The sequence below is a fragment of the Magallana gigas genome, chromosome 7 (genome assembly GCF_963853765.1).
Source record: "Magallana gigas chromosome 7, xbMagGiga1.1, whole genome shotgun sequence".
Lineage (NCBI taxonomy): Eukaryota > Metazoa > Mollusca > Bivalvia > Ostreida > Ostreidae > Magallana > Magallana gigas.
In genome coordinates, this window is record NC_088859.1 from 32988161 (window position 1) to 33015090 (window position 26930).

The 26930-nt window shown below is 32.2% G+C and overlaps 1 protein-coding gene and 1 non-coding gene across 3 annotated transcripts in view; one reads left to right on the top strand and one right to left on the bottom strand.

Moving 5' to 3' along the window:
* Window positions 1-21449, top strand: part of LOC105347699 (polycystin family receptor for egg jelly) — a 35504-nt gene extending 14055 nt beyond the window's left edge. Inside the window, exons 6-26 of one of the 2 annotated variants that reach the window (XM_034457919.2) lie at window positions 624-791; window positions 1391-1512; window positions 2355-2504; window positions 2754-2933; window positions 3518-3655; window positions 4117-4240; window positions 6094-6344; window positions 7236-7454; window positions 7654-8092; window positions 8882-8911; window positions 14662-14795; window positions 15406-15639; window positions 16083-16253; window positions 16638-16798; window positions 16922-17654; window positions 17748-17868; window positions 18090-18328; window positions 18574-18748; window positions 18831-20051; window positions 20132-20256; window positions 20752-21449. In XM_034457919.2, the coding sequence (XP_034313810.2) occupies window positions 624-791; window positions 1391-1512; window positions 2355-2504; window positions 2754-2933; window positions 3518-3655; window positions 4117-4240; window positions 6094-6344; window positions 7236-7454; window positions 7654-8092; window positions 8882-8911; window positions 14662-14795; window positions 15406-15639; window positions 16083-16253; window positions 16638-16798; window positions 16922-17654; window positions 17748-17868; window positions 18090-18328; window positions 18574-18748; window positions 18831-20051; window positions 20132-20256; window positions 20752-20799 (5183 nt within the window). In that variant the 3' untranslated portion in view covers window positions 20800-21449. The remainder of the gene's footprint in view (window positions 1-623; window positions 792-1390; window positions 1513-2354; window positions 2505-2753; window positions 2934-3517; window positions 3656-4116; window positions 4241-6093; window positions 6345-7235; window positions 7455-7653; window positions 8093-8881; window positions 8912-14661; window positions 14796-15405; window positions 15640-16082; window positions 16254-16637; window positions 16799-16921; window positions 17655-17747; window positions 17869-18089; window positions 18329-18573; window positions 18749-18830; window positions 20052-20131; window positions 20257-20751) is intronic. The other variant, XM_034457921.2, reaches the window with a different exon arrangement.
* Window positions 21450-22872: 1423 nt separating this feature from the next.
* LOC105347698 (uncharacterized) lies at window positions 22873-26089 on the bottom strand. The gene is made up of 3 exons (XR_010707553.1): window positions 24583-26089; window positions 24362-24439; window positions 22873-24268 (listed from the first exon to the last, which is right to left on the bottom strand). It is a non-coding gene; the product is annotated as an uncharacterized protein (transcript).
* Window positions 26090-26930: the final 841 nt, after the last annotated feature.

Consider the following 26930-nt stretch of genomic DNA (forward strand, 5'->3'; position numbering starts at 1 on the left):
GTCTTTTTACCTTGAAAGTTTTTCATTTTACGCCTTTATCTTGTCTTGACATGACGCTTCTTTTTCTCCACAGTTTGATACTTTGGCATTACTTACAGATATCGTTATGGGGGTGATTCTTCAAACTGTGTAATATTTTATAATTATGTTAATACATCAAAAATATAGATGGGAAATGATGTAATGATTACTATTCTACGTATAACTCCTTAAAGTCATCTTTGCTAGCGAATGGTTTCCGATCTATTTGATATCCCAAAAACCATACGAAACCGGACTAGACCGAAAACATATAAGTAACAGTGTACAGAAACCTTTGGCTACTGATGATGGTTCATAGTCGATCGCAATTGATTTTGTCATGTTTACACTTGTTCAATAATTCTATCGGGTCAACTAAAAAGTCAAATATTAATGTCAATATAGGGCAAAGGTAATTGGTAGAGTTTAAATGTCACCTTACTTCCATTTGGTCGTCAGCCAAAATTTTCAATTAAAAAGTTCATCATCCCACCGCTTAATTAGTATTTGATAAACATATGCACGAAAAATATTGAATGAATGAGTATTAAATTGAACCCGTTGAAATGTAAATGATAGGTTTATTCTTTTTTTACACCTAGGCAACGCAAGTATAACGTTTTTTGAAATTAAGTGTACGGGCTGGTTGGACGAGGAAGACAGAAATACGAAGGACGATACCCTAGATCAAAACGCTTTGTTGACTTATAAAGTATACCAAAATAGTGTAAGGAACGGCACACGCATCATTTCTCTCCTGGAAGAATCCAGTAAGTTATTGTTTAGTACCCCCTTCCAGCTTCACAAGCATTAAACAACAAAACATGTTAAATATCTATGAGGTACACATGTACAAAGTTTTGACATTGAAAAACAAAAGAATTTCTGCAGTTTGGTGTAAACAAAAGATTTTATGATAAATTGATTTGCAACTTTGCAAGCCTCTCTTTTTTTTTGATGAAGCAAATGATAACAATTTTTATCCAAGTGAATGTTAATCTTTTTATCGGCAATCCAAAGATGTGATCGCTGCGCCATGATGTCAATGGCCTTTTATAATTGAAAAAGTATTGACATGTTATAAGGTGAAATAGTATTGAAGCCAAAAGCCTTAAAGCCTTTTCCTCATTACGAAAAGGCTTTCAAGCGAAACCTAAAAAAGAAAAACAGATTAATTCTAGATAAAAACATAGATATGAATAGCTATGGTTCTTTTTTTTGTTGTGATCTTATATACATGTATATATATATATATTTATAAGACCAGCAAACAATGGTAACTTTGAATCACCACTGGTAAAAAAGAAAACGAAAACAAGATCCACTGATTGACTTTAATGATTATATCCTCATGGTATTTCTTTTAAAGCTGAGCCTATCGTCAAGGCTTACCTTGGTATTGGAGATCCTAGCAACGATTACAATAGCACCATCGAAGTCTACGTCATTGATCGGTTTTATGGCAGTGCTAAATACACAATTCCTGTGCAGGTTGACTGGTTTTTCTTACATTACAATGGAATAAAATACAAACAAATAAAATTTGAGTTTTTGTTACTGCAGTTGATTGGTTATAACATACATTAGGAACTTATATATAAAAAACCACAAGCATGCACAAAACACGAAAAACATCATAATAAATCATAAATCAAGGCTGAAAATTTATTTTTATGACAGAACAATGCTTATAGTTTGCTTGCTGTGATAAAAACATGTATTTGAAAGATAAAAAGCAATGTTTTCAATACCCCTTCATTTATTTCTTAAGAATTATATATATATTTATGATACACATCTGAAAAGTGAAGTGCTAAATCTTCAGCAAAATTGATATAGATTGATAAAATTATCATTGCTCGATAACTGTGCTTTTATTTCGTCACTCAACACTGTCTAAAGTTTTTCAAAAACACCAAACAAACTAGTCAATTTCTTCCTATTTGGCCCTATCGAGTACATGTATAGTGTTTAAATATCACGTATGTTCAAGCAATGATTTATAAGTATACAATGTAATTTTTAAAAAAGAAATTTCTTTGTAACAATCGCGTGTTTTGGATATGATATCACAACGCTGTTTCCGTTTCACTTGTAAATACTCATTCTGAATTTGGATATCATTCAGCATATTTTACCATTATATTCACGAGTGACCTTTTGGGGGTATAAGATGCTTAATATAGCAAACAATCCTTTAGCCATATATCAAAAAGAGTTTAACACACAGCAAGTCAGAGGAGTAATTTTAGCATCATTTTAATGTGACTTTTAAGAGTCTACAAATATTTGATGTGGAAATTACACGTGTAAATCATTTTGTGTTATTTAAGGTGAATAATCCAATTGCCAGCACAACTTTGCCAAGCTCTGAACAAGTCGAAGAATATTACAGTACCGTTTTAATAGAATTAACGAAATCAAATAGTGCTGAACTGCTCATGAAGACCGTTGAGTCGATAACATCTGTGTTAACTGATTATGTGAGTATACTTAAAAATCTTACAAATTATCATTACATTACGACTAAAATGTACAGTTCAAAATGTAATATGATCACAGTGAGAGAAAGAGAAAAACATATGCACATACATATGCATATACCTCACTCTTATTCTCTGTATCAAACCCGACTAACTGTAAGAGGATAATAGGTGAACTTTATCGTTCTAATTGCAGTTTTGGTTTTTGGTTCACTGATAAATAACTCATATTATTGTTTAATTGTACAGACTATTATAAAAAACGATTCCTATCCGGATATTGACGTCAACAAAATTCCAACAGAATGGAATGACGGTCTACTTGATTTACAAGACGTCAATGGGACGAAAGTCATGGCAAGTTATGATTCGATGCTGGAGGACATTTTGCAAAAATCGGTGAATGCTTATCAGGTCAAGGTTCAGGAGGTGAGCAATGACTCGTGATTATTCTGATACATTAAAAATACTACTTATGAAATTTCTTGAAATATGTTATAAAATATATTTATGGAACCCTAATTAATTAATGTTTTATGTTATAAAAAAATCATTAAAATCTAATCTTCTAAATCAACATACATTTGAATATGAAAACTATAATTGCATCAATCTGCATTCGAATTACTAGAATTTAATCATAAGTATCTACTTCTTAAATAAAACATGAATACACGGTTTGTTTGTTTTTTTTTAACATAAAACAACAATTTTTTACCATTACTTACATGGCATCATTCAGTGTATGAATATTAAAAAGTTTCTTACGTTAATAACTACTCTGATTTCTGATTTCTGATTTCGTACAGGAATGCTTATAATAAACTTGTAATTCTTATTTGATAAAATTATAAATTAAACGAAATGAATTCACAAATTAGAGTCATTATTTACGACAACTGAAGTCATACCTTTTATGCAAACAATGTTATGATATCTTGTATTCTCCATCGTCAATATCAAACAAAATCTTGTAATGATGCCAATTGTGAAGACGCCATGTTGTTTTGCAGACATTTATTAATCTTACGGACACCATGCTGAGCAAGCTACAAGAAACGAACTCCAGTACGTTTGCTTGGGTAGAAACTACATCGAACGCCTTTGGCAACGTCCTCAGTAAATCAGAATACGTTGCAGATAAATCTGTGGTAAGAAATGGTTTTAACAGGCTAAAATGAAAGCAATAGCCCCCAAAAATAGAATAAAACTAAAAAGAGCCATAAATACATTTACAATTCTAAATGCCAAGTCGTAACAATTTAAGAAATGTTATCTCAAGTCTTTTTGTTATAAGTATAATCATATGGAGTACATACTTATAAGAAAATTGCACTTATGTAAAAACACATGGCTTGTATCATATTATATTGAAAATCTATGCATCACAAATCAAACAAATTGTATTTTTGGTCAAAATAGGCTCGTTCAGAACGTCAAAATGAAGCAAGCCTTTGTCTAAATCACAACCGTCATAATTTTATATCTATGTTTTTAATGCAAGAACCACTCAAAACATAATTTTGTGATTTTCATGCCATCAGACTTCGTACACTGGTCCTTATTATAAAGCTCACGAAAATCATTAAATCGTGATTTTTGTATTCTTTAGATTCATGCTTCAGATGCATTGAAACAGCTTACTGCCTCTTTCACAAATCTCACAATTGCTCATTATGAAGGCGAGGACTCCATATTCCATAGCAGTAGCACGGCCATAGAACAGACCACTACAGGTATACATAATTTGTAAATTAGCTAAACCTTTATTTTAAAAAAATGGTATTTTTTAAACATAACGTCTTATTACTCCTTTAAAGGCAGTTCTTTGAAATCATATGTGCAAGTACATGTATTTGGTATTCTAAAGACATTTCTTAAAAACTGAATGCTACTATATTGATGCAGAGCTAAATGAAAAAAAAGAATCCTTAAATTAAACATTTTAAGGACAAAAGGATAAATTTATTTGAATTATTAAAAATCTTGTACTATTTATAACAATATTTTTCATAAATGATTAGACAAGTTTTGTTTTCAGTGCAGGATTATGAAATTTCAATTAATTATTAAAGTGATATTGGATACCCTAATTAACTCCATAGAAAAAATTTCAACGATATAATTTGAATATCATAAGCTATGCCTTATTGGATGGATCCATGTGAAGTATGTTATAGAAAATGAATTTAGAACTACCCCTGTAATTATAATAGAATTTTGGCTGTAATTTTATCAATCAGCTTATGATCAATACTTTGATAATATTATTGCATCGTTCGAAAGAAAGAAATCAAATATTAAAAATGCAAAAGTTAATTAATTTTCATGTCAAATTTATTTTAAAAGGTAACTAAACCATGTCTTGTTTCTAGAAATATATAAGAAATATTTCCATGATTGTACAAGATGAATGGGTTGCCATTCCCTTCCTTAGCAGATGCAGATAATAATCCATTATTAATGATTAATGGGTTTTTTTTCAATTGAATCGTTTTGTGACAAGTGGGCTATAGTACTTTGCATCACACAGAAATAATACTTGTTTGATAACACGAACTTTGGTTTGGCCAAATGGAGCGCTACAGATTTAGAATATTTGATTTCTTTATTGCATTGTTCTTCTCTCAAAATTCTTAAATGCAGTCATTAATAAATACTCTATTTGTTTGGCATCAATCAAAGTTAATAAAGAGACTACTAATTATTAAACATAGAGAATCTACTTTATTGTATTAAACATACAATAAATAACAACGTACAAATAATTAAAAAGGAAACACATTCTGACTAGTTCAACTCCATGCATGTATGAAGTAGTTGTCATGCACATTTGTCATAACAAATTAATTTAGATTTATCTATTTGGATTTTGTTATGCTAAACATCCACACCATTATTATTTGTGCTTTAAGAAAGATATGCTAGTTACCAAAAAGTCAAATGTGCATAAATATTTAACCATAGATTATTTCCTCTCGTGAAAAGGAAACAAAAATCAATAATGTGTATTGATTGTTATAATACAACTGTAATTATTATTGCTTTGATTCATGCAGAGTATAAATTTGCTAAGACTTATAAAAAAAAGGAAACACTATAATCAAAAATATTTACAAATTGAAATGTCAGCTATTCATTATAGGATTCTTTTATTCTTGTACATACTGTATGTATCGTTTGGGTATTACTGCAACATTTAGAATTTTTTATTTCAAATTTTTACAAACACAGTAAACACAATATTCGCAAAACGAAAAAAAATTCATATTTAAAATATTAATGAATTAAACGAAATTTTAATACTATCTACTGAATTTTTTAAGGTAAATTGTCATTTTGTCACATTGCATGAAATTAAAAAAGAAACAAACCGAAAAAATACTCGAGTTTATCAAAATGATTTTGTATATGATACAGCAAATATAAAACATAAGCAGTTTTTTTTCCATGAAAAAATAAATTAATCGTACGAGCAATACTTAATCGAATTAAATAAAACATTGGCAGTCTAGGATATCCAATATTTGACATGAAAACTCGATAAAGTAAGTTAACAAAACTGACTTTTTAAAACAATATTTTGAAGGTTTAATTAACCTAATGAATTCACTCGTTGTGAACACCGTTCCCGATGATATCTTGAATACTTCTGATGCAACCATTGCATCCAGCAGCACTGCGTCTTCAAGACTTTACGTTGAATATCTCTTCCATGTAAACGTTGACCAGGCTTACGAATACGCCGAAAACAGTACTTTGACACCAGAAGAGAGAGTTGGGATGTTCTATATGAGAGCTAGGATATCACAGATAGAACTGGAGAAAAAGCGCAAAGTAGTGAGTTTAAATTACACATTTATATCAAATGATAGTTGGATACAAAAATAATCCCACCCAGAGGCATCTTTTACAAAACAAAGCTGGAATATCTGTTATAATGAGAGCAAACGTTCTAGGCGTCATTTTAGTATGTTTACCTTCTGTTGTTGTAACAAAATTATAATAAGCAATCGTATACCGCAAACCTTTGCCGATTATGAACAATAGTAAATTGAAATGAAAAAAAAATCGAGTTTTTGCATTATTTGAAAAATCCACTCCCAGACATAAACAAATTCTGCACAACAGCCTAATATATATTGTTATACATATGTACGTGTATCAAATATGAATGGATCCTTAAGAAACAAATATTGAAAAAAAATCATTGAAAAAAAGAAAGTAGAATTAATAAAACATCAAAACACAAATATTACATTTTTGTTCATTGATTACAAACTTTGATTTAAGTTTAAGATGATTCCGAATACCAACACATGTTCAAACTTTATAGGTAATATAAAAAATATTCTTTCTTTTTTTTTGCTGAGTTATATTTGTTTTTAAAAAAATGATCAAAATGCATTTATTTCAATACATCTTTGATAACTTTTATACTTAGGTCATTGTACACCTCTCTCTCTCTCTCTCTCTCTCTCTCTCTCTCTCTCTCTCTCTCTCTCTCTCTATCTCTCTCTCTCTCTCAGCAAAGCTGTGTTGCGTAGATAAAACCTAGGTTGGCCTAGACATTTGTAATAGCTCTGAAAAACCGAACAGCTAAATTAAATAGCCGGAAGCCTTCTTGCATGTAATAAAGCAAACATTGGAATCAAAGGTATTCATATTAAGTATTTTAACATATCATAAAGGACATAGTCTTGGTGATTGCATTTTCTTTTTTCATTTTAGAGTGAGCAGTCTGGAAGAGATTTAAATGATGCAATAGAATCTCTAGCAACGTCATTGCTTTCTGTCGAATGCAATGGATGTAGCCGCAGTTATTCAAAAGACAGCATTGTCTTACATATCCAGAGCGACACAGTTGAGGCTATTTACAATACCTCCTTGGATTCAAATTTGACTTTAAACTTTGGAGATATACCAAAAGATACGGTCGTGAAACTTGCTGTGAGTATTGTGTTTTAAAATAAGTACACTATTAAAATGATTTGTGAAGATTTATTTTACCAATTAAACATCCGTGATGCATTTGCTTAACAGTTGGATAAGATACTTGTAATCATAAATGGGGTACACTAGTATGCTAATATATAAAGGAAGAAAGTAAAAGAATATATGATAAATATCAAATGAATTTATTTTTCAGACAACGGAATTGGATAGAAACATATACCTGTATGACCATTCTACAACAGCTGCTTTGATTACGTCTCCAGTTCAGAAAATTTTAGCCGATAAAACGTCAATATTTGTTGTCACTATAAAACAACCGGTGACAACGGATTTTAGTGACGTAAAAGTGACGGTCCCAACTTTTATCTCGGAGGACGCCTCTGGTTTTTTCTATCACACGTTTTTATACCGAAATCTTGGTGACTATGCTTGCTTTCATATTGTTCAAGTTCATCCCAGGCTGAATGAAAAATATGACGTGTATTTACGAGTTGCTGATTTCCCAACAATCTTCCAATATGATGCAATAGCGGAAGTTACCATAAACAGAGACTACATGGCCTGTATTCCTCCCCAGAAAATTAATTCTGTAGGAATTATACACATTGGGTTAAAACCTACCCCCACTCCAAGTAAGTATTTTTTTTTACAGTCATTTCATATTTATGTTATTAATTATCATTCAAACCAAAAATGATATTGTTTCAATGTATCAAATTAATTCAACCTTTTTCTTCATTACAATTTGTTTAAATATCTAATATATTTGTATCTTTTTTATACATTTGTATTTATAACATCATACCAAAAATTAATATTGTACCACTTATATTTTTTATATCTTATTTGTAATTTAGATGTAAGTTTTTAAAAAAACCTACTAATCAGAGTGTATTCATGACAATGGTCGTAAAATACCTTTAGTTTTAAGAAAGAACACCATAAAACACTAAGTGACGTCTAGATACATGTATTAACTATGCTTTTAATATATAAACAGATAATTACACAGGTATGCAACTTAATTTGAGTGTAATGTTACAGTCATTTTAACTATTCAGTGTTTGCTAAGAAACTTCAACATCTCGTTAACTTTCGCTCAACTTTTTTCTTTTGCATGATATATTTCATAAATTACTGAATTTATAGCATTTTAAAAACTGATTAAACTCATGTACATAATGTTTTTTTTTTTTATACCTATCTATATATTTTTAAAAAAATCTGTGGTAAAAATTGCGAATTCTTATTAAATTTGACCCAGTTGTACAATAGAAAGAACTGAAAAAAATACTTACATGTACATATATATAGGAAAAATTGTTCATTTATGACTTCGTCATTGATATGGGACAAGGTCCTACTTTAAAATGTAATCATAATTCCATTTGTTTAATTTACTTATGATGCTGACTTTTTAGGTTTTTCTGGTAGAAGAAAACGAGCAGCAGGTGCTTGTATCGACTTGCACGTAGTCATAGCATAAGAAACGCCAAGCGTATCGCAGTGTTTTCTTTTTTACCGCCATTTGAAAAAAAACAACAATGTTTTAAACGGGCAACCTAATTTTAATTACCCTCTATTTTCTTATCTTAACACTGTTTTTCAAGCTCTTGCGTGCTAAATTTATTCAATTTTGCCGAAAAGGACAAGTCATGATTGAAAACGTATTTCGCTTACAAAAGATAACGTCAGGCAGCCTTAATAATACGTACGATCTTTTACCCTTTTCACACTTACATTGTAAGCATCTATTTAAGGAAACACTGCGATGTAAGGGCTATATACATGTGTTACTGAGAATGGAGCTGGTAAGATTAGGAAAAAGGGAAATGTCAAAAAGGTTTAAAGGTGCTTTAAATCTGACATTACACCGTATATCCGGGGTTTTCTTTTCGCGTGTCACAGATTTGCGGAAATTGGGAAAATGTGAAACTTTTTTAATGTGCATCTGTCATTTTTTGGCGATTTAAGACGTTTCTTATAGCAAACAATACCAAATATAATTTCTGCGTTCAAATATTTTGTAATGTAAAAGTGATCACGAGAAGAGCGAAAATTACCAGATATACGGTATTTATGAGTATTTCTTCTATATTTAAGCAAATCTTGAAATTATACATTAATAAACATCAGTTTACCGCTCCATACTCGGAAAATGTGTAGTTTGGTTTGTGATGTTGATGTGTGGAGTAATTAACACCAGGATACTAACAAACAGAATGTTAATTGTCACTGTGTGTATGTTTGTAGCAGTCATAAATGTAATGTTTAGGATCTAATGTTGTTGATTGAGACTACTCCATTGCAAGACTTCCTCAGGCAATCATTTTGACCTTGAATTGGCGAGATTTGTCTCTACAAGGGGAAGTGTTGCTGTGGAAAAAATCTTGTTGCACAAAACTTATTGAATTATTTTTTGAGTTAATGAAAATATTGACATAAACAATTCCAGTGTTATTAAACCCTATTTGTATTTTTTCAAACAATTATTGCAGAACATGATTCTTTTTGTATGAATTTTCAGAAACATTTGATCAATCCTAAAAAATATGAAATATGCATTGAAATGAAAGCGTTTTATCCGTTTCAAAGCATATACACGTATTCTGGAATTATCTATTGTCTGTGGCTTCATAAATAATGTAATGATTGTATTATGATCATTTTTACAGTATTTCTATGAATAAATGACGCACAAATTCTATGAATAAATGACGCACAAATTTTTACAAAACAGAAGTTGCGAATTGGAAGAAAAGAACACAGTAATTAAATTTTACCTGAATTTCACTCATCTATATTTATATAGGGGTACAGTTTTATAGTAGAATTCACCTCATGAACTTTACTAAGCAGATACAAAGTTGTTAAAATTAAATAAAAGTGTAATTTTAAGTCATCTTAAAATCATGTTCAGCATACATATATGTATAACTAATACATGTAATACCTAATGCCACACTTCTCTCAGAGATTTTAAGGCACATTCAAAGAATGGTGATTTCTATATACTGGTGGAAAAGACACAATGTCAATTTTTGAATTTTACTTTTTTCTTGATTTGAGTTTAAGAAATTCTTACTTGATATTTTCTTGTGTATATTGAAAATCAGTGCACCAATATAGAGATAAACATTATTTCTCTGACTCGTTTTTATTTTCCTTCAAAACGTCTCATAATCTTATTTTCCCTTAAATAGTCATTAGAAACCTCTTTGATCTAGAATTAATATCATTTACGCCTTAATATCTACCAAAACGTTTGTCTGAAAACAGATGTAGATTGTTGTGTATTGTTTTAATATAACATTTATTGCGTTCCTTTTGATTCTGTTTTATGCACTTGCTATCAATATTGCAATGTTGTAGTGTTTATACAACCCACTTTTGCATGTAAAAGTATGTTTGATACCACGTAAGTATAAAGAAACGATTTTTCCCCATATTCATGGGCTTTGATAGATATCAAAAACTCTCTTGTTGATCTAGTGTGTCATGAACATTAACTTCCTTGTTTATCTAACAATAACCGATTGTTTCAGCAAGCTTTTCTGATCACATTTTTAAGTCGTTTGTCTGGCCGTCCTTCTGGTAGGTTTGTTGATTTATTTTTCAGGTCGTGATTTATTCTTCAAATCTCATAACATCTAATTTCATCAAAACTCCAAGAAAATATCCACACATAACGGGAGTTTAAGAGAATAATGGAAAGTGAGAATGATGAAAGGTCAAAAACATTTTGTTTAAAAAAACAATTTCCATAAGGTTTTGAACACCTAAGATATTAACGTGAAATTTGGTGTAGCCGTGTGGAATAGCAAATGTGGTTTGTGTAATACCAACTATCACTAACGTCTCTTGTTTCCGATTTGTATCGATTAACTACAAATTGTAATGATAAATATTCCTTAGTTTCAACTGGTGAATCCAGGGGAAAGCTCATTCGTTACACTTGTTCAAGTACACGCTGACTCCACTATAGTACGAGGCTCCAATACTGTTCTCTACTCTTTTTTTTAATTGTGACAGATATGGCTGCTTTTCTTTGATAACGATATAAAAGGAGTCATCAAATGCCAGAAAAATAAAACATTAACACACATGCATGTGGCTGTTAAGGTGGAATAACACATCATCATAAAATTGCTGACCTCTGATAGAAACATTTTGTTTTTTTAAAAGGATTTTATCGACGACAGCTTATAACTTACTTCATAGCCGAGTGGATAGAGTGTCGTGCTTGCGATCCGTACGTATCGACTTCGAATCCCGCCGGGGCTTTTGTTGTTACTTACTGAATTTATTTTTTTAGATATTCGGTTTTTTTAATCCCTAATTTGCAAATTTTTCGCTTATTTGACACATGTATAGTTTAATTATCATTATATCTTTTATAATCAGATAATTTACATTTAATTTGAGTGACTTTGTCCAGGTGTGTTATTCCACCTTAATACAATTTTTCACCTTTTAATGTCTAGCAAATTATTTGATTTCCCGGAAGATTAACTTTTTTGGCACATAAAAGTATCTTTTTTTTTTCTTTTTTTTTTTTACAAACTATTAGGTAATTTCATCTAATTAAAACAATTATTATTTTTACTTAAAAAGCTGGAATTTTAAATCTATAACAAGATTGTTATAGTTGCTTTTTTAAACGTTAAATGTAACAAAGTATTCTTAATAGCTACTTAAACATGGTTGGTTCCGCTTTGTTCAAGCAATAACTCACTGTGGTCAGCAAAGGTCCTATACCAGAAAGGAATAGTAAAAACATCATCAAATATTTCTTCTAAAGAAAGTTAAGGCTTAAAGGATGAAAATACAATCTTGTTTTCCTTAAATAGTTTCATGCCTTTATTGAAAAAGAATAATTTTAAAAGAGATAAGTGGTTTTTTTTTAAGAATGAAAAAAATTGCATGTTAGTATTATACATGTATGTTTATCTATGAGTTAGATTATACCTTAATCCATAAGTTTAGATAGGGATCACAGATAGGGAATCGTCGTGTAACGGTGGCAGATAGGGGCGAGTCAGGGTTTTTTTTTTTAAATAAGGATGTTTGATCCTGCGATCAAAAGTCTTAAAGTTTTTTTCTAAAGTATTTTTTAAAAATCTACACACATAGCTTAACCAAAATTCAATAATAATAAAATAAAATTTTGGGGTCTATATGCTTAATTTGGCGCTACGGTGTATTTGATATGACCTTTCTGCACTGAAAGTGCAGATTGCACATAAATTGCTTTTCCCTCTAAATTTAATTATCGGAATGAATCATGGCATCAATTCATCAATTTATACTACTTAAAATAAATAGAATTAAAATTACCATAAAGAAAAATGCTACAATATCTTCACCTAATTGATAATTTGACCTTTTTGCACTGATAAAACGCTTTTTAAAGTCCATCACCAATTATTGAAAAGTCTCAAACTTTTTCTCAAATTAAGATAAACTTGTCAGAAAAATCTTAAAATTTCAGAAAATAAAACAAAAAGTATGGGTCTATTATGTAAAATTTGAGATATGGCATGAAATAAGCTGAATTTAGGCAAAAATTTGGATTTATTTTCCTTGACTTTTGACAGCCGATGGTTGAACGAGGCTTTATTGAACTGTGGCGTATGAATACATACGACTGCAAAAAATATCTAAATTGTTCGTATTATTTAACATCTGACTATTTTCAAGGTATTCATAAATAAGTTTCTTAAAAAACAATGCTTCAAGATACATCACATCGAATTTATCGATTATTTTCAAGAACTAAATCTTGTCAGCGGTGATGATTTGTGCTTAGGTCCAAACACTGTTTCACTTTCGGTTTGCCGGAGAGTTGATTAAAATCAACTCCCAAAAATTGTAAAATTATGTTTTTCGTAACAAAGTAAGAAATACAAATTCACAAACTATCTGAAAATTTTATTTGCACTGAAAATAAGGAAGCGTAAGTGATGGTATTCTAAAGCAACTGAGTTATGAAAAATATTCATTTTCTTCTTAAAAACCTTCCGCCACAAAATATAGTCCCATACTAAACTCTGTAAATTTGTAATTTTTCCTTTACTATTTTATTTAAGATAGTTTAATTGGCATTATAAAATTTGAATTTATGAGTAGAACCAATATCTGATGAATAATTTCTAGCATAGAGGTGACCCAAAATGGCTACCCAAACACAGAGGAACGAACCTCTTTAAACTTTCTGGAGAAAAACTTCATTATAATTGTGAAAAAAAAATTGTTCTCAACTAGGAATTTTTGCTCCACGTTATACGTTGATATACCTCAAGTATAAGATTTCATATTTTACACAAAAAAGGCCGCATTCCTCTTGTTATTGTAACAGCATGATTTTTACAGTGTCTATAGGAACAAGGAAGAGACCACATATAGGTTTAAAGCACATAAAAAGCGAGAATATAATAAAAAAAAATTCAAGTTCGAAGCCAGACAATTAATCAAAGTTTGATTTAATTTGATATCCAAACATAACTCATACTGAGTATAAATGGATACATAAAAACAGGAAGAAAAGGTTTGAAGTATTCTTCCGTATATCTTATTCAGTAAATCAGAAAACAAGTTCGTGTGAAAAAAGGGAGAAAAAATGCGGAAATAATGGTTGTTAGCATAAACATCGTCTACATTTTAAAATATTTCGTATTTGTATATTTTTAATTTTTTTTTCAATAATGGCTAATTTTTTATCTGAATGAATAACTTTAAACAAAGCGCTAATCTTAGGACTGATGTGCACCTTTTTATACAATATTCACGAAAACTCTGTTTAAGCGTGATTTGACTCCTGCGAAATAACTCTTAAATTAAGCCCTTTCATGTATGAAAATTTACACTAACAGCATAATAAAGATAGAAAGCTACTTCAGGCAACGTAAAATGGTGTAAATCGGGTGAGCGATATGGCCTATGGGTCTGGGTTTTTTTTTTCAACCTAAATTTTGCTTAATATATAATATATAATGTTTATTTCAGATGTATTTACAGAATATCAGTAAAATTTAAAACTTATTTTATTTATCTTTATACTATTCATCAGTACCTAAATATATCTAACTTCCTTTCTATAGGAAATATTTAAAATCTTTAATTTAAAAAATAAAACTAAAGTTTAAAAAAATCTACAATATTCTAATTGATCTGATAAATGAAGAGTTGATCTACATTGCAGGTACCGGACCATTTACTTACAACAACGAAACATATACTGACCCTAGACTGAACCCTTATCGTCTGATGGTCATTTCTTCAAGCTGTAATACTTGGAACGAAGGGACAGAAAAATGGAGATCGGATTCTTGTCTGGTAAAACATTTTACCTGAAAGAAAATTTCAAATTTTAGCATTTTCAGAGTGTGTTTTTAATTTTGCCTCTTGTCATTTAATGGAAAATAAATTAACATTTGGTGATCAGATACCTGTGCATGTATTATGCATAGCATCAACATATACTTCAATGTTCTTCCAGGGTCTTGCCATGTTAGTAAAAATAAATATCAAATCATTCAATACTTTTAAAATAAGCTCTGCTCGTTTACCAAGATTTTCTGTGGCAAAAATAAAAGGGAAAATCATTATAATTTATAAAAGATGACCCACGTCACGATATCAACTTCGGGAGCCTACCTTAAAATCGACCCGCTATTTAGAACCCCTGTCTAAAAACTGTCAGTCGAGGGCTTAAATGCTAAGAAAAGTTTAAAGAACAATAAATATCTATGATTTCAATCGTAACTTTTTAAAATACATAATTATACTATTATTGTCTTATTTATAGCAATAAAGTTCGCATATTATCCAATTATCAAAAATACATGTTGTACTATTTCGTTTTCATGAAGTATTTTGCAGGTTTGTGTATACTCAGTATGTAATGATTGAATTCCATCCTGAAACAACAAAAATGTGTTTACAGATGGATTGGTACCCAAACAAGGGCGAAGTGTCCTGTGAATGTTCTGGAGAGAACGGTTTGACGTTTGCAAATTCCTTTTATGTTGCTCCAAACACCATTGACTTTTCGACCGTGTTTCTGAAATTTTCTCCCAAGGACCAGGCCGCCGTTTTGGCAATATTTATTCTCGTCATTGTCTTGTATGTTATACTGATGATTTGGGGCCGTCATCAAGATAAAAAGGACATCGTCAAGGTATGCATGATATTTTCATATATTACACTTTAAAAAAAAACTTGGATGGCCGTGGTTGTTTTGGTTAATATTAATCTTCTTGTGACGGAAACATCAGTTTTATCCAATAAACATACAAACATATAAAAATATATTCATATTTGAAGGTAAAAAAAAATTGAATTTTTCATTTATTAAAACATTATTTATGCCTGAAGAATTAATCCATAAAAGTTTAAGGTAGAGCCAATATAGGTAATTTGATTCCAGCATTCTTGATCAAAATTGACTTTAAGTTGACTTTAGTTTGGTTATACTGTCCTTTACAAAAATTTAGATTATTGATAATCAAAATTTGTACATGACAACACAAATTTTGATTATCAATAATCTAAATTTTTGTAAAGGACAATACAGTAATAATGAAATTCCTCAAGTTGATTCACAAGGAACATTTCTTTCAGTGGGGAGTGACACCCTTGATTGACAACTTCGTTGACGACACGTACTACTACCTGATCACTGTGTACACTGGAATGAGGAGGGGGGCTGGTACTCGGTCTCGGGTCGGATTTATAGTGGCTGGGGAGGATGATGACACAGGCGTCCGCGAGCTTTACGACGGCGTTAGAACGGTACAAATACGTTAAATCATAAAATACACAGATGGTTTGTAATACATGTACCATAGTTTTATCAGAATTATGCGTATATCTATTTCCTTGGATGGTGTTGTAGAATCGATCCACAAAAAATGAAATGTTAATTGAAATAAGATCAAATGGTTTAATAATAAAATATTCTGTCAACGATTTTAGTATAAAGACAAAAAATGACGTCCACAAATATAAAAGAAAACACAGTGTAACAAATACTGGCTAATTGGAAATTTTGTACTACCCTGTAGTAAGGTTTCCTACAATTTGATACATGTTATGTTACAAATCTTAGATCAATAGTCTTATACTGTATTTAACATCTTTCATTAAATATGCAATTTTCCAACAACCTTTGAGCAGGAATTTTCCACAGCTAGTGTCAATCACTTCCTCATGGCAACATCTCAGCCACTGGGTCCTTTGACTTACTTATATATCTTTCATGACAATTCTGGAGAGGGAGAGTGGTCATCCTGGTACCTTAATCGTGTGGACATTGAAGATCTTCAAGACCGCACAAGGTTCTTTTGTCATTTTTCGTCGTTGAATTTGTATAAAAGATAGACATGTTTTCAACAACCAATAATTTTTTTAAACTCCCAGTGATTATTACTTTTGCTGTACTGAGATCTTTGCCATTTCAGGTTTGTTTTCTTGTGTGGACGCTGGCTCTCATTGGATAGTTTAGATTGCCAAGTAGAGACTGTTTTACCTGTTTGTGGTCGAGAAAACGTAACAACCTTCAAGAACATGTTTTTCATCAACTACAAAGAAAATTTAGCTGACAATCACTTATGGGTCTCTATCTACTTCCGTCCAACAAGTAGTCATTTCACGCGAATACAAAGAATAACTTGTTTACTACTTTTTATTATGTTGACTATGATTGGAAATGCGGTGTACTTCCGACCGGAAGACGAATATGAAAATCCAGCTCTGGTAAAAGTTGGTCCATTGCAGTTTTCATGGCAGACAGTGTATATTTCTTTAATGAGTACCTTGATTTCTACTCCAACAACTATACTTGTTGTTTCGCTGTTTAAAAAGGCCAAGCCACGCGTGATTGATCACGACGTCAAGGATTCCTCTCTCAAGTATTCCATGCCGGTCATCAATAATTTCATGGACAAGCTATTGAAAGAGAGCAAGGAACTAGAGCGCACTTTAGTTGCCAAAGGAGTCATAAGTAATGACGGAACCATATTACCGTATTGGACATCCTACATTGGTTGGTTTCTTGCAATAGCCGGGAGCATCACGTCTGCGTTTTTTATAATGCTTTTCAGTATGGAGTGGGGAAAGACGAAGACTGAGATGTGGCTAGCACAGTTTTTCCTTGCTTTCTTTGAATCTGCATGCATACTCGATCCATTAAAAGTGCGTTTCCTCACGTATTTGGTTCATTTGTTTTCACGCTTCTAGATTGTTGACGTACTTTAAACTTTGATAACACTCTATCTCTAATTACAGGTTGTGATGATGGCTGCTGTGTTTGCTTTGATATTTTCACAAACAGATCGATTCAGACCATCAGGACTAACTAGAGAAATAGTTTTAAAGAATTACAGACAACGTTATGGCCAAGAACAAAGTAGATCCTGTTTATTGAATGTTACCAAAAATAAACTCTCAAACAAAGAAATTATTCAGGAGTTTTTTAAGAATCAGACAAATTGACACATTCATTTAGCAATATTAAATTTTAAACATTTTGAGATTTCAGAACAAAAATATGGACAAATTACATTAAATTTTTTATATAAGTAAATTAAGAATGTAAAATTTTTCTAATCTGTCGTTTTATTTGTTAAGGTATACGTATACCTGCCCCACCGCTAAATCAAGCCCTCTTGGAAAAGGCCAGAGAAGAACGCATGCGTGAAATTAAGATGATGGACTCTCTGAAGCAAGTAGTGATCACGCTGTTTTATATATGGATTATATATAGCATTAGCTTTAGCAACCGCGACACTGGGTCTTTTAATGTACAAAATGACATCAGCAACCGCCTCCTGACCCCCAGTGAAAAGGGAGCTCAGCAATTTCAAAAGGTCTGGTTTAGGGTTTTTTTTACAAGATGGTGATACAGCATTAGAAAAATTAGACATATTTAAAATTATTAGTAACAACTGATTTTTCATGTTTATTTTATTTCAAGTTATCAGAATGTTACTTCCATTTAGGATAGTATGATACAGTTTTGACTTAATCATGTGTTTAAGAATGTTTATGATAACAAATAGATAGTTTGTAATTATAATAAGTACGTGCTCTTATTTTTTTATGTCATGTTTAGATAACTACGACAACACAATACATGACATGGCTTGAAACTATAGCCTTTCCTACACTGTTTCCCCAAAGTGAATACAACGGAGAACGACTTCACTGGAGGTACCGACAATATACTGCTGGTCTGACAAATTTCAGAGTAGGTCCTCCAAGGCTTAGACAGGTCAAGGTTATTCAAGGTCAGTTTATTGCTCGAAAAATTTACAATAATATGTCATATAGTATCATTTTATCTATAATGTTCTTCATTATGTATTTCAGATGAAACTACAGTTTACCCATTTGGAAGAATGAAAACCTTTCCCTCATACAACATTTTGCGTGAGGAGACTAAAAGTTTTTGCTTTGGATGGCAAAACCCTCCTTGCGATATAGAAGCAGAAGCCCGCTCCTTTTCCTTCCGGGCGTGGAAATACACCGATCCTTTAGATATATGGGGTGTTCCTGTAGTAGGATACTATAACACGTACAGTGGCGGGGGCTACATTGCAGAACTGGATGTCAATCTGGACTTTACAAATAGAACCATGGAGGAGTTGACACAACATCTCTGGATTGACCGAACAACAAGAGCCGTTTTCTTTGAGTTTAGCGTTTACAATGCTGATTTCAATTTGTTTACCTACTGTACACTGGTGGCAGAATTTCCTGAGGTCGGAGGTGTTATGACAATGTCGTCCATATATCCATTCAGGGTTTATCATCACGTGGGTCCGACCGGATATTACGTAATGTTCTGTGAAATATGCTTTGTATTGTTTCTGGTGGCGCAGATTGTCAGAGTTGTATACTATTTGTATAAACGCCGTTTGCAGTTTTTCAAAAGTACATGGTTTGTGTTAGATTTAGTTGGAATCTTTTTAAGTTTAGTGGCCATTGCAATGTATGCAGGAAGAATGCTCTTAGCTAATCAGACTCTAGCTAAATTCAAAGAAGACCCAAAGGCTTTTGTCAATTTCCAGCATATTGCTTACTGGGATAATTTGCTCATAGTTTTCATTGGTTTGCTAGTCTTTCTTGGTACGACAAGGTTACTAGGAATATTAGGATACGACAAGAGAATAGGGCAAGTATTCCGAGTGTTTGATAACTGTGCCTGGGATTTGTTCTGGTTTGGAATTTTCTTTCTCTGTCTTTTTGCCTTCTACGCAATATTAGGATATCTCTTGTTCGGGCGAGACTTGGAATCTTACTATGATATTTTCGAATCCCTCGGCACACTCTTTATCAGTATGATCGGTAAGAGCAAATTTAATGAGATCAACGATGCAGACCCTCTTATGGCACAGTTCTATTTCTTCACTTACGTCCTCTTCATAGTTTATTTCCTTTTGACCATTTTCTTGGCTATCCTGTGTGAGAGCATTAACGTCGTACACCAAAGAACAAAGCTGGACCGCTCGGATGAACTCGTCATGTATATCATAGACAAAGTCCGAGACTTCTTTGCAACCAGGAACGGTGGCAAAAAGAAGCAGAAAGGTAAATACTTGTCTTAATGCATTCATGTTTTAGCAGAGTATGTTGAATTATAAACAAACATTTTGCTCTCTTTCACACAGACTTCTCGTCCATTATGATTGAGCACCAGAAACCGCTGAACTTGCTGAAGGAACTGAGAAATGAAATCGACACCGCCATGTCTGCTTACTCTGAACAAGAAGACAAGGACAAACATGAAAGAATGGTACACTTACCGATCACTAACTTGATTTTCTGTTTTAAGAAGTACTTTGTCAAATTAAATGAAATGAAATTCAAAAATGAAAAATGTGTATTGGTCTTTATTATTAGATGTTAATAAGTGCATGAATAAAAGCAATTCATGGGGATATATTTCTGTACGTTAGATGACTATGCATTTATTTTACTCATAAGCTTGTTATTTCATTTTGTTTTCTTAATAATCTTATAATCTATATAAAGTCAAACGACATAGAATGGGCAATATTCAACAATATTATCAAATGATAAATTTAGCTATCATCTCGTTTCAAAAACGCGTTTTTCTGTGTTCATCATGTGTTTTTCCTCAAAAGGTATGCACATACAGTATTTGTTGCAACGAGTGACTAAATAATAGAAATGAAACATTTGCTAAAAATTAGTAATAATAATATCAGCCAACACGTGTATGGTTTTATGGTTTATGTTTACGATTCATAAATGATGTTCATTGCAGAAAAAGAGGGGCAAAGAATTTTTGAAGAGACTTGACGATTCAACCTAAACAACGAGACACAGAAACATTGTGAAATTTACTTGCGTTGTGTAACAATATGTGATATAAAATTCAGTCTGTGTCTGTAGAATTGAATTGTAGACCGTAATGAAATATTTGTAAATTATTTTGATTTTCTAATGAAATGTCTGTGATAATAGATATCCTATGCCGAAGATTCACTTTAGGCTTCTCTGAAACGTCAACGAATGTTTATTAATTGCACATTGGATAAGAAAACTATAGCTAAGGTGAAATTAATTTTGAAAAGGAAGGTTGAAAAGTGGTTGATAATGAATAAGGTTTCTCCTTATTAAATGACAAGTGGCGTAAATCCATGCTGATCAATGGAAAATATTTTTCGTATTATTTTCCAGTATAATTACTTGTACTTTTTATTGTGTATATTTTATCTATTAAATTCACAAAGGTGTTATATCAATGACAAATTTTAAATAAAGAAATTTACATCATACGCTATATTTTTGTGACAATATGATATATGGTGGTTGTATCAGATTGGTGCCAGATGTTGACTCTTATATATATATAGAAATATTTTTGTATAATCCTCTTCTCTCCGTCCATATGCAGTGATTTAAATTGTAGACGCACTTGTAAATTGAAATAAATGTACTTAAAAAATAAATGTACTTATAGAAGACTTTAAAATTTTTATTTTTCATTACCTATGAAAATATTTACATGTTCTGGCTAAGTTATGAGATTAAAAACAAAGTCAGATGAATTTTTTGAGACATATTTTATGGTAAAAGAATAATTTTAGAATCTTGAAAATTGTTTTAATTATGAATAGTTTTCTATTTTTAATCAAAGCAATATGAGCTGTATTTTTTAAAATTTTACTTTGCAACAAAAACATGCAAGTATGTTAAGTCAGCATGTAACTTAAACTTTTATGATACATAAGGTTTGAAAATATCTTTAGGTTTGTCAGAAGAAAGATTTTTCTTCTAAGGAATATATAGCAAATCAATTTTTGTAAAGGACGACAATAATTCAATTTTGCTCCAATTAAGGCTTCATAACGACTTTCCCACAAAAATATGTCTGACAGAAATTTAAGAAAAACCATGATATATTTTGTAATTTTAGTAGAAAGTATTGTTTTCGTAAAATTAGTTTTGGACAAGAAAATTGCATCTCATATGGCATTAAAAAGTGGTCATGACTTCCGGATACATCTAGTCTAAACATTTTTTTATTCCAAAAGCAAAATAAACACAAATGCATACGATTAAAAAAAAAGGTCACATAAAATAGCACTCATAAAACGCACTTCTTTGCTCACATAAATAATCTATATCTAAAAGTTCTTAATTATTTATTCTCATTCCTATCATTGACATATGATGGTATCAGATATTCATAAAATATAAACAGCACAGTTTGAAATCGGGAAACATTTTTTACGGGAAATACAGTTTTGAGCGACGAAAATGGTGTTACACCCTAAAAAGATTTGATAAAATTTATTTTCTCATTAATCGATCTGAATAGTAAAATTTAATATTTTCCTATTATACACATGTAGCTCTGATCATAAATGAAAATCAATTTTTTCTTTGTTTGAGGTTTAAACTTAATGACTTGTTTTGTTATTTATAATCTTTGAAATTGCTTTTACGCCAAATAATCAAAGTTTAAAGAGAACTCCATATATTGCCTTATAATCTACACCGTATAAATATCAAAAAAGTTTGTTCCGTCTCTGATAAAACAAACTTCTCAAAAATGACGGTTCTGTTCACAAACAGTAACAAATTTTCGTGTAAACGTCCGAACTTACTACCCCCCCCCCCCTTATCTTTGGTCTGGTGTTAAGATATGCCCTTCGATGAAACGCAAATATTCGCACTAGTCCCAAATTTACGCTTGCGTAGAGCTACAACTAGGCGCACGACCTTTGATGAAACGGACCCCTGATGTGTTTTATCGATATCATTTTTACAATTACTCTTTTGCTATATCAGATATGCAGATAAAGTATGATCATTTGTTTGAAAGTGTTACTGTTATATTTCAGATTAGGATAATTGATATAATTATTGAACGCTGAACTGAATTTGTTATTGTAATCTTCATTTAAAAATCCAATTGAATAAAAAATAAACAATTCATTGACAGTCTGCTTTGATTACGTTTTAGATTTCATGAAAGCCATCGTCCTGTTATTCCAAGAATTTTTCGGTATCTTTGAAATTCTCAGACGAATAGAGTCGTATTTTGTTGTAGACACAATAATATTTATACACACAATAACTATTGTCTATGTACAGCTTAAAGCGTAATTTTGCAACTTAAAGAATCTCTTATGGAGGTGCAAGGATTAAAATTGGGGTCTGTTTCCGGTTTCTTTAGTGTTGTTGTAAAGTGGAAAGTTAAAAAACTGATTAGGAGGACTTTCGTTTTTAAGGTGCTGCAAATAATCATATTAAATATCACTATGAAATAACTCGAAATCCCGTCTAATCCAGTGTCTCGTAGACACAAGAAATTCTGTTCATTACTTTCAGAAAATCGGTTGTTGTTGGGCGATTCTCCGGCTCACGATCCCAACAGGGTACATGTGTTTCCATCCAACTTGAAGTTGCAGTTGTCTTAGACTTAAATTAGAAAAGGGTTGTACACCACACAATATTTCGAAAACAACCAACCCATAGGAGTACATGTCGCTCATCTTCATACTTTTCAAATTCAAATATTCTCTGCGAAGGCTTTCCGTAGTTCCGTAGTATACTGTAGTTCCAGGGGGGCATGCAAGTCTACTGTCCGAAGATAAAGAAGTTTCGATTTCATTCTTTATCATATTCAGCCCAAAATCGGATAGCTTGGCAACTGTAATTTTTTCTTCGTCGTGATCAATCAAAATGTTACCAGGTTTAATATCGCAATGGGCAAAATTTTTGTCATGTAAGTATTTGAGACCTGAAAGTGTTTGTATTATTATCATCAGACGATCATCGTCTGTAATATCATCCATAATAGTACAATTGACGTGCAATGCCTCGTGCAAACTCATCAGCATGTACTCCATAACGATGCAAAGATTTGGGTAGATGGTGCAGGCGCCGATGAATTTTACGATGAATGGGTTATCTAGCTTACTTAAGATATTAACCTCATCAAACAGTTCCTCCTGAAGACGTCCATCGTCTCGCTTTACATGAACCATCCTTACTGCAACCACATAATCTTTATAAGTCCCATGGTATACCATGCCAAATCCACCAACTCCTATGATCTTTCCGAGATTAATTTCTGAAAATTCAATGATTGGTCCCAAGTAGTGTAGCAGATCGTGTGAAGTTTTAGGAACTGGTCTGGTCTGTTCCTCCTTTTCTTCCCATCCTCTTACAAGCTGCAGCCTATTTATCACATGCTCTAGTTGTTCGACTGCATCTTCCTTATCTTCGCTTGAAAGAGTGGGTAATGTCCCGAAGTCAATATCTGTATCCTTATTGAACAAAAACAAATTATGCATCATATCTATGTGTAAATCTGAGATAATTCTTTAATCAACTATCTTTATATTTTAAAAAGTACTTACCGGGTTTTCCCTAAATCTTTGATTTGTCTTGTGAAACCACTCTATCTTTTTACGAGAAATCACGGGCGCCGTTCCAAGCTGTTGTCGCAGAAGGTCTGCTTCAGTTCTGAGAAAAAACCTTTAGGTCTAGACCCCAATGGAAACCCCACTATTCCAAGACGACGATTTTCTGGATTATCTCTGTAAAACTTAAGTTCAAGGGATTTAGATTTAGATTAAACTGCGGCTCCAATAGGTAAGCCAGCACGTCCTAACTTTCGATTTGAGAGATTTTCTTTGTAAACAAGCACTTCCTCTGAATCCGCTCCGTAGGGTCTAGACCCTAACAGACAGCCCACTCTTCCAAGACGACGATTGTCTACATAAAACTTTTCTTCAAGATATTTAGAATTGGATTGAACTGCGGCTCCAACAGGTAAACCAGCACGTCCTAACTTTCGATTATTGGGGTTATCTTTGTAAACACGTACTTGTTCTGCATCCGCTCCGTAGGGAAGACCGACTCGCCCAAGAAATCTGTTTTTTGGGTTGTCAACATAGTGTTTTATTCCCTTAGAGCTTGCAGTTCCCGAGTCCTTGGATGCATCCATAGAACCATGCTTCAATCCTACCCTTCCATGTCTTCTGTTGTACTCGTTATCCACATATGATTTCGATGTAGATGATGATCTGCTTTTGAGGTTGTCTACATATTGATTTGTTCCCTTAGAGCTGGCAATTCTCGAGTCCTTCGAGACAACTATGGAACCGTGTTCCATTCCTACCCTTTCAACTCTTCGATTGTACTCGTTATCCACATATGATTTCGATGTAGATACTGATCTGCTTTTGGGGTTGTCTACATAATGTTTTGTTCCCTTAGAGCTGGCAATTCTCGACTCCTTCGAGACAACCATAGAACCATGTTCCATCCCCACCCTCCCCAGTCTTCGATTGTACTCGTTATCCACATATGTTTTAGATGAAGCTGATGATCTGCCACTGGATTTTGAAACCGGCATGGAACCAATAGGCATACCAACCCTTCTAAGGCTTTGATTCATAGAATTGTCAACATATGTTATGCTATTGGAGGAGGCACAACTTTCTCTGCTATATACTGAAGGAGATGTACTACTTTCTCTTCTGAGGTCAGTTGATCTGTAGACCCCTGCTAAAAGCTGACTGAATTCATCATCCTCATCCCTGTTTGGTGGAGATGATGATCTGCTACAGAATATGGAAGCAGACTTGGGTTCATCAATATAATCTTTTAGATGACGTTCTAATAGGCTTACAGAATAGGTAGCTAAAAAGCTTGACTCAGAATGATTGTAACCCGGAAGAGATGCGTAATTTTCTTTAGTCGATGCCACTAATGATTTTAAGGGCATATCAACTCGATCCCGCCCACGGTTCATATAATTGTCTACGTAAACCCTCTCACTATGCGATAAAGGGCGGCAAATATCGCTGTTATCAAAAAGAGATTAAATGTGTCCTCTGTTTGATACAACCATTGATCCTAAAGGCATACCAACTCGACCCAGCCCACGATTCATAGAGTTGTCTACGTATGTCGTCTCACCATCCGATTGGCTGGAGCCAAAATAGCTAGCGCCCGAAAAAGATTCACCGCTTCCTTTACTCGAAACTACCATTGTTCCTAGGGGCATTCCAGCTCGGCCCAAACTTCGGTTCATAGCATTGTCTACATAACACTTTTCATCCGACATCGTGATTTGTTGGAATCTGAAAAATTAACAACAATACACATTACATTTCTTGGATTTGAAGATATTACCTTTCAAAGTTGTAGCATTTGTAGATGTATTTCAATGAAATTTGTAGACAAAACATACTTCATAAATACAAACAAGAGGCCAGTAGGCCTTAAAGGTCACCTGAGTACCATAGCCAATACAAAAAGTTGTCGATCGAGGAGTCTCATATATGCATATTCATTCTGGAGTAAAAAAATTACAAAATTTTAATGACGACCACCTTCCTGCCTGAAATCTTTCAAAAAGGACTATGAAACCTATAATTTTAGTGAAAACTTATAAAGATCATAACAGAGTGCATGACCTGATACAGTGTATTGAAAAGGTACAAGAAAATAGATGAAAATAATTTTCCCATATTCGTTAAGTTTCAAGATAGGTTTTCTGGTATTTCAGATAAACTTAAACAAGGTGGCTAGTAGACATGTTTTATTAAAACAACCTCCAATTCCCCTTCCCCAGGGGCAGACAGAAACTCTACCTGTGGGCATTTTAACAAAAAACAGAAAAGAGAACAGCAATATAACATATAAGATTGCACTATCTCAACACATCTGTTCCAACATCCGAATTTTCATCCACTATTAACAACGTTGAGACCGTCTGGTATTTATACCATAATCATTTTACATGTACTGTTTATCAGTGGTTTTGGTTAGCCAATTAATATTTTACTATTAATGAGTCTATTAATTTATATAAAGACTTAAAAAAACTGGGTTTTTTTTCAATAAATAAAAATACTTGCATAGTTTTTTTTTTATCATACAACTTCTTAATTACAATATTTTTAATGATTAATAACT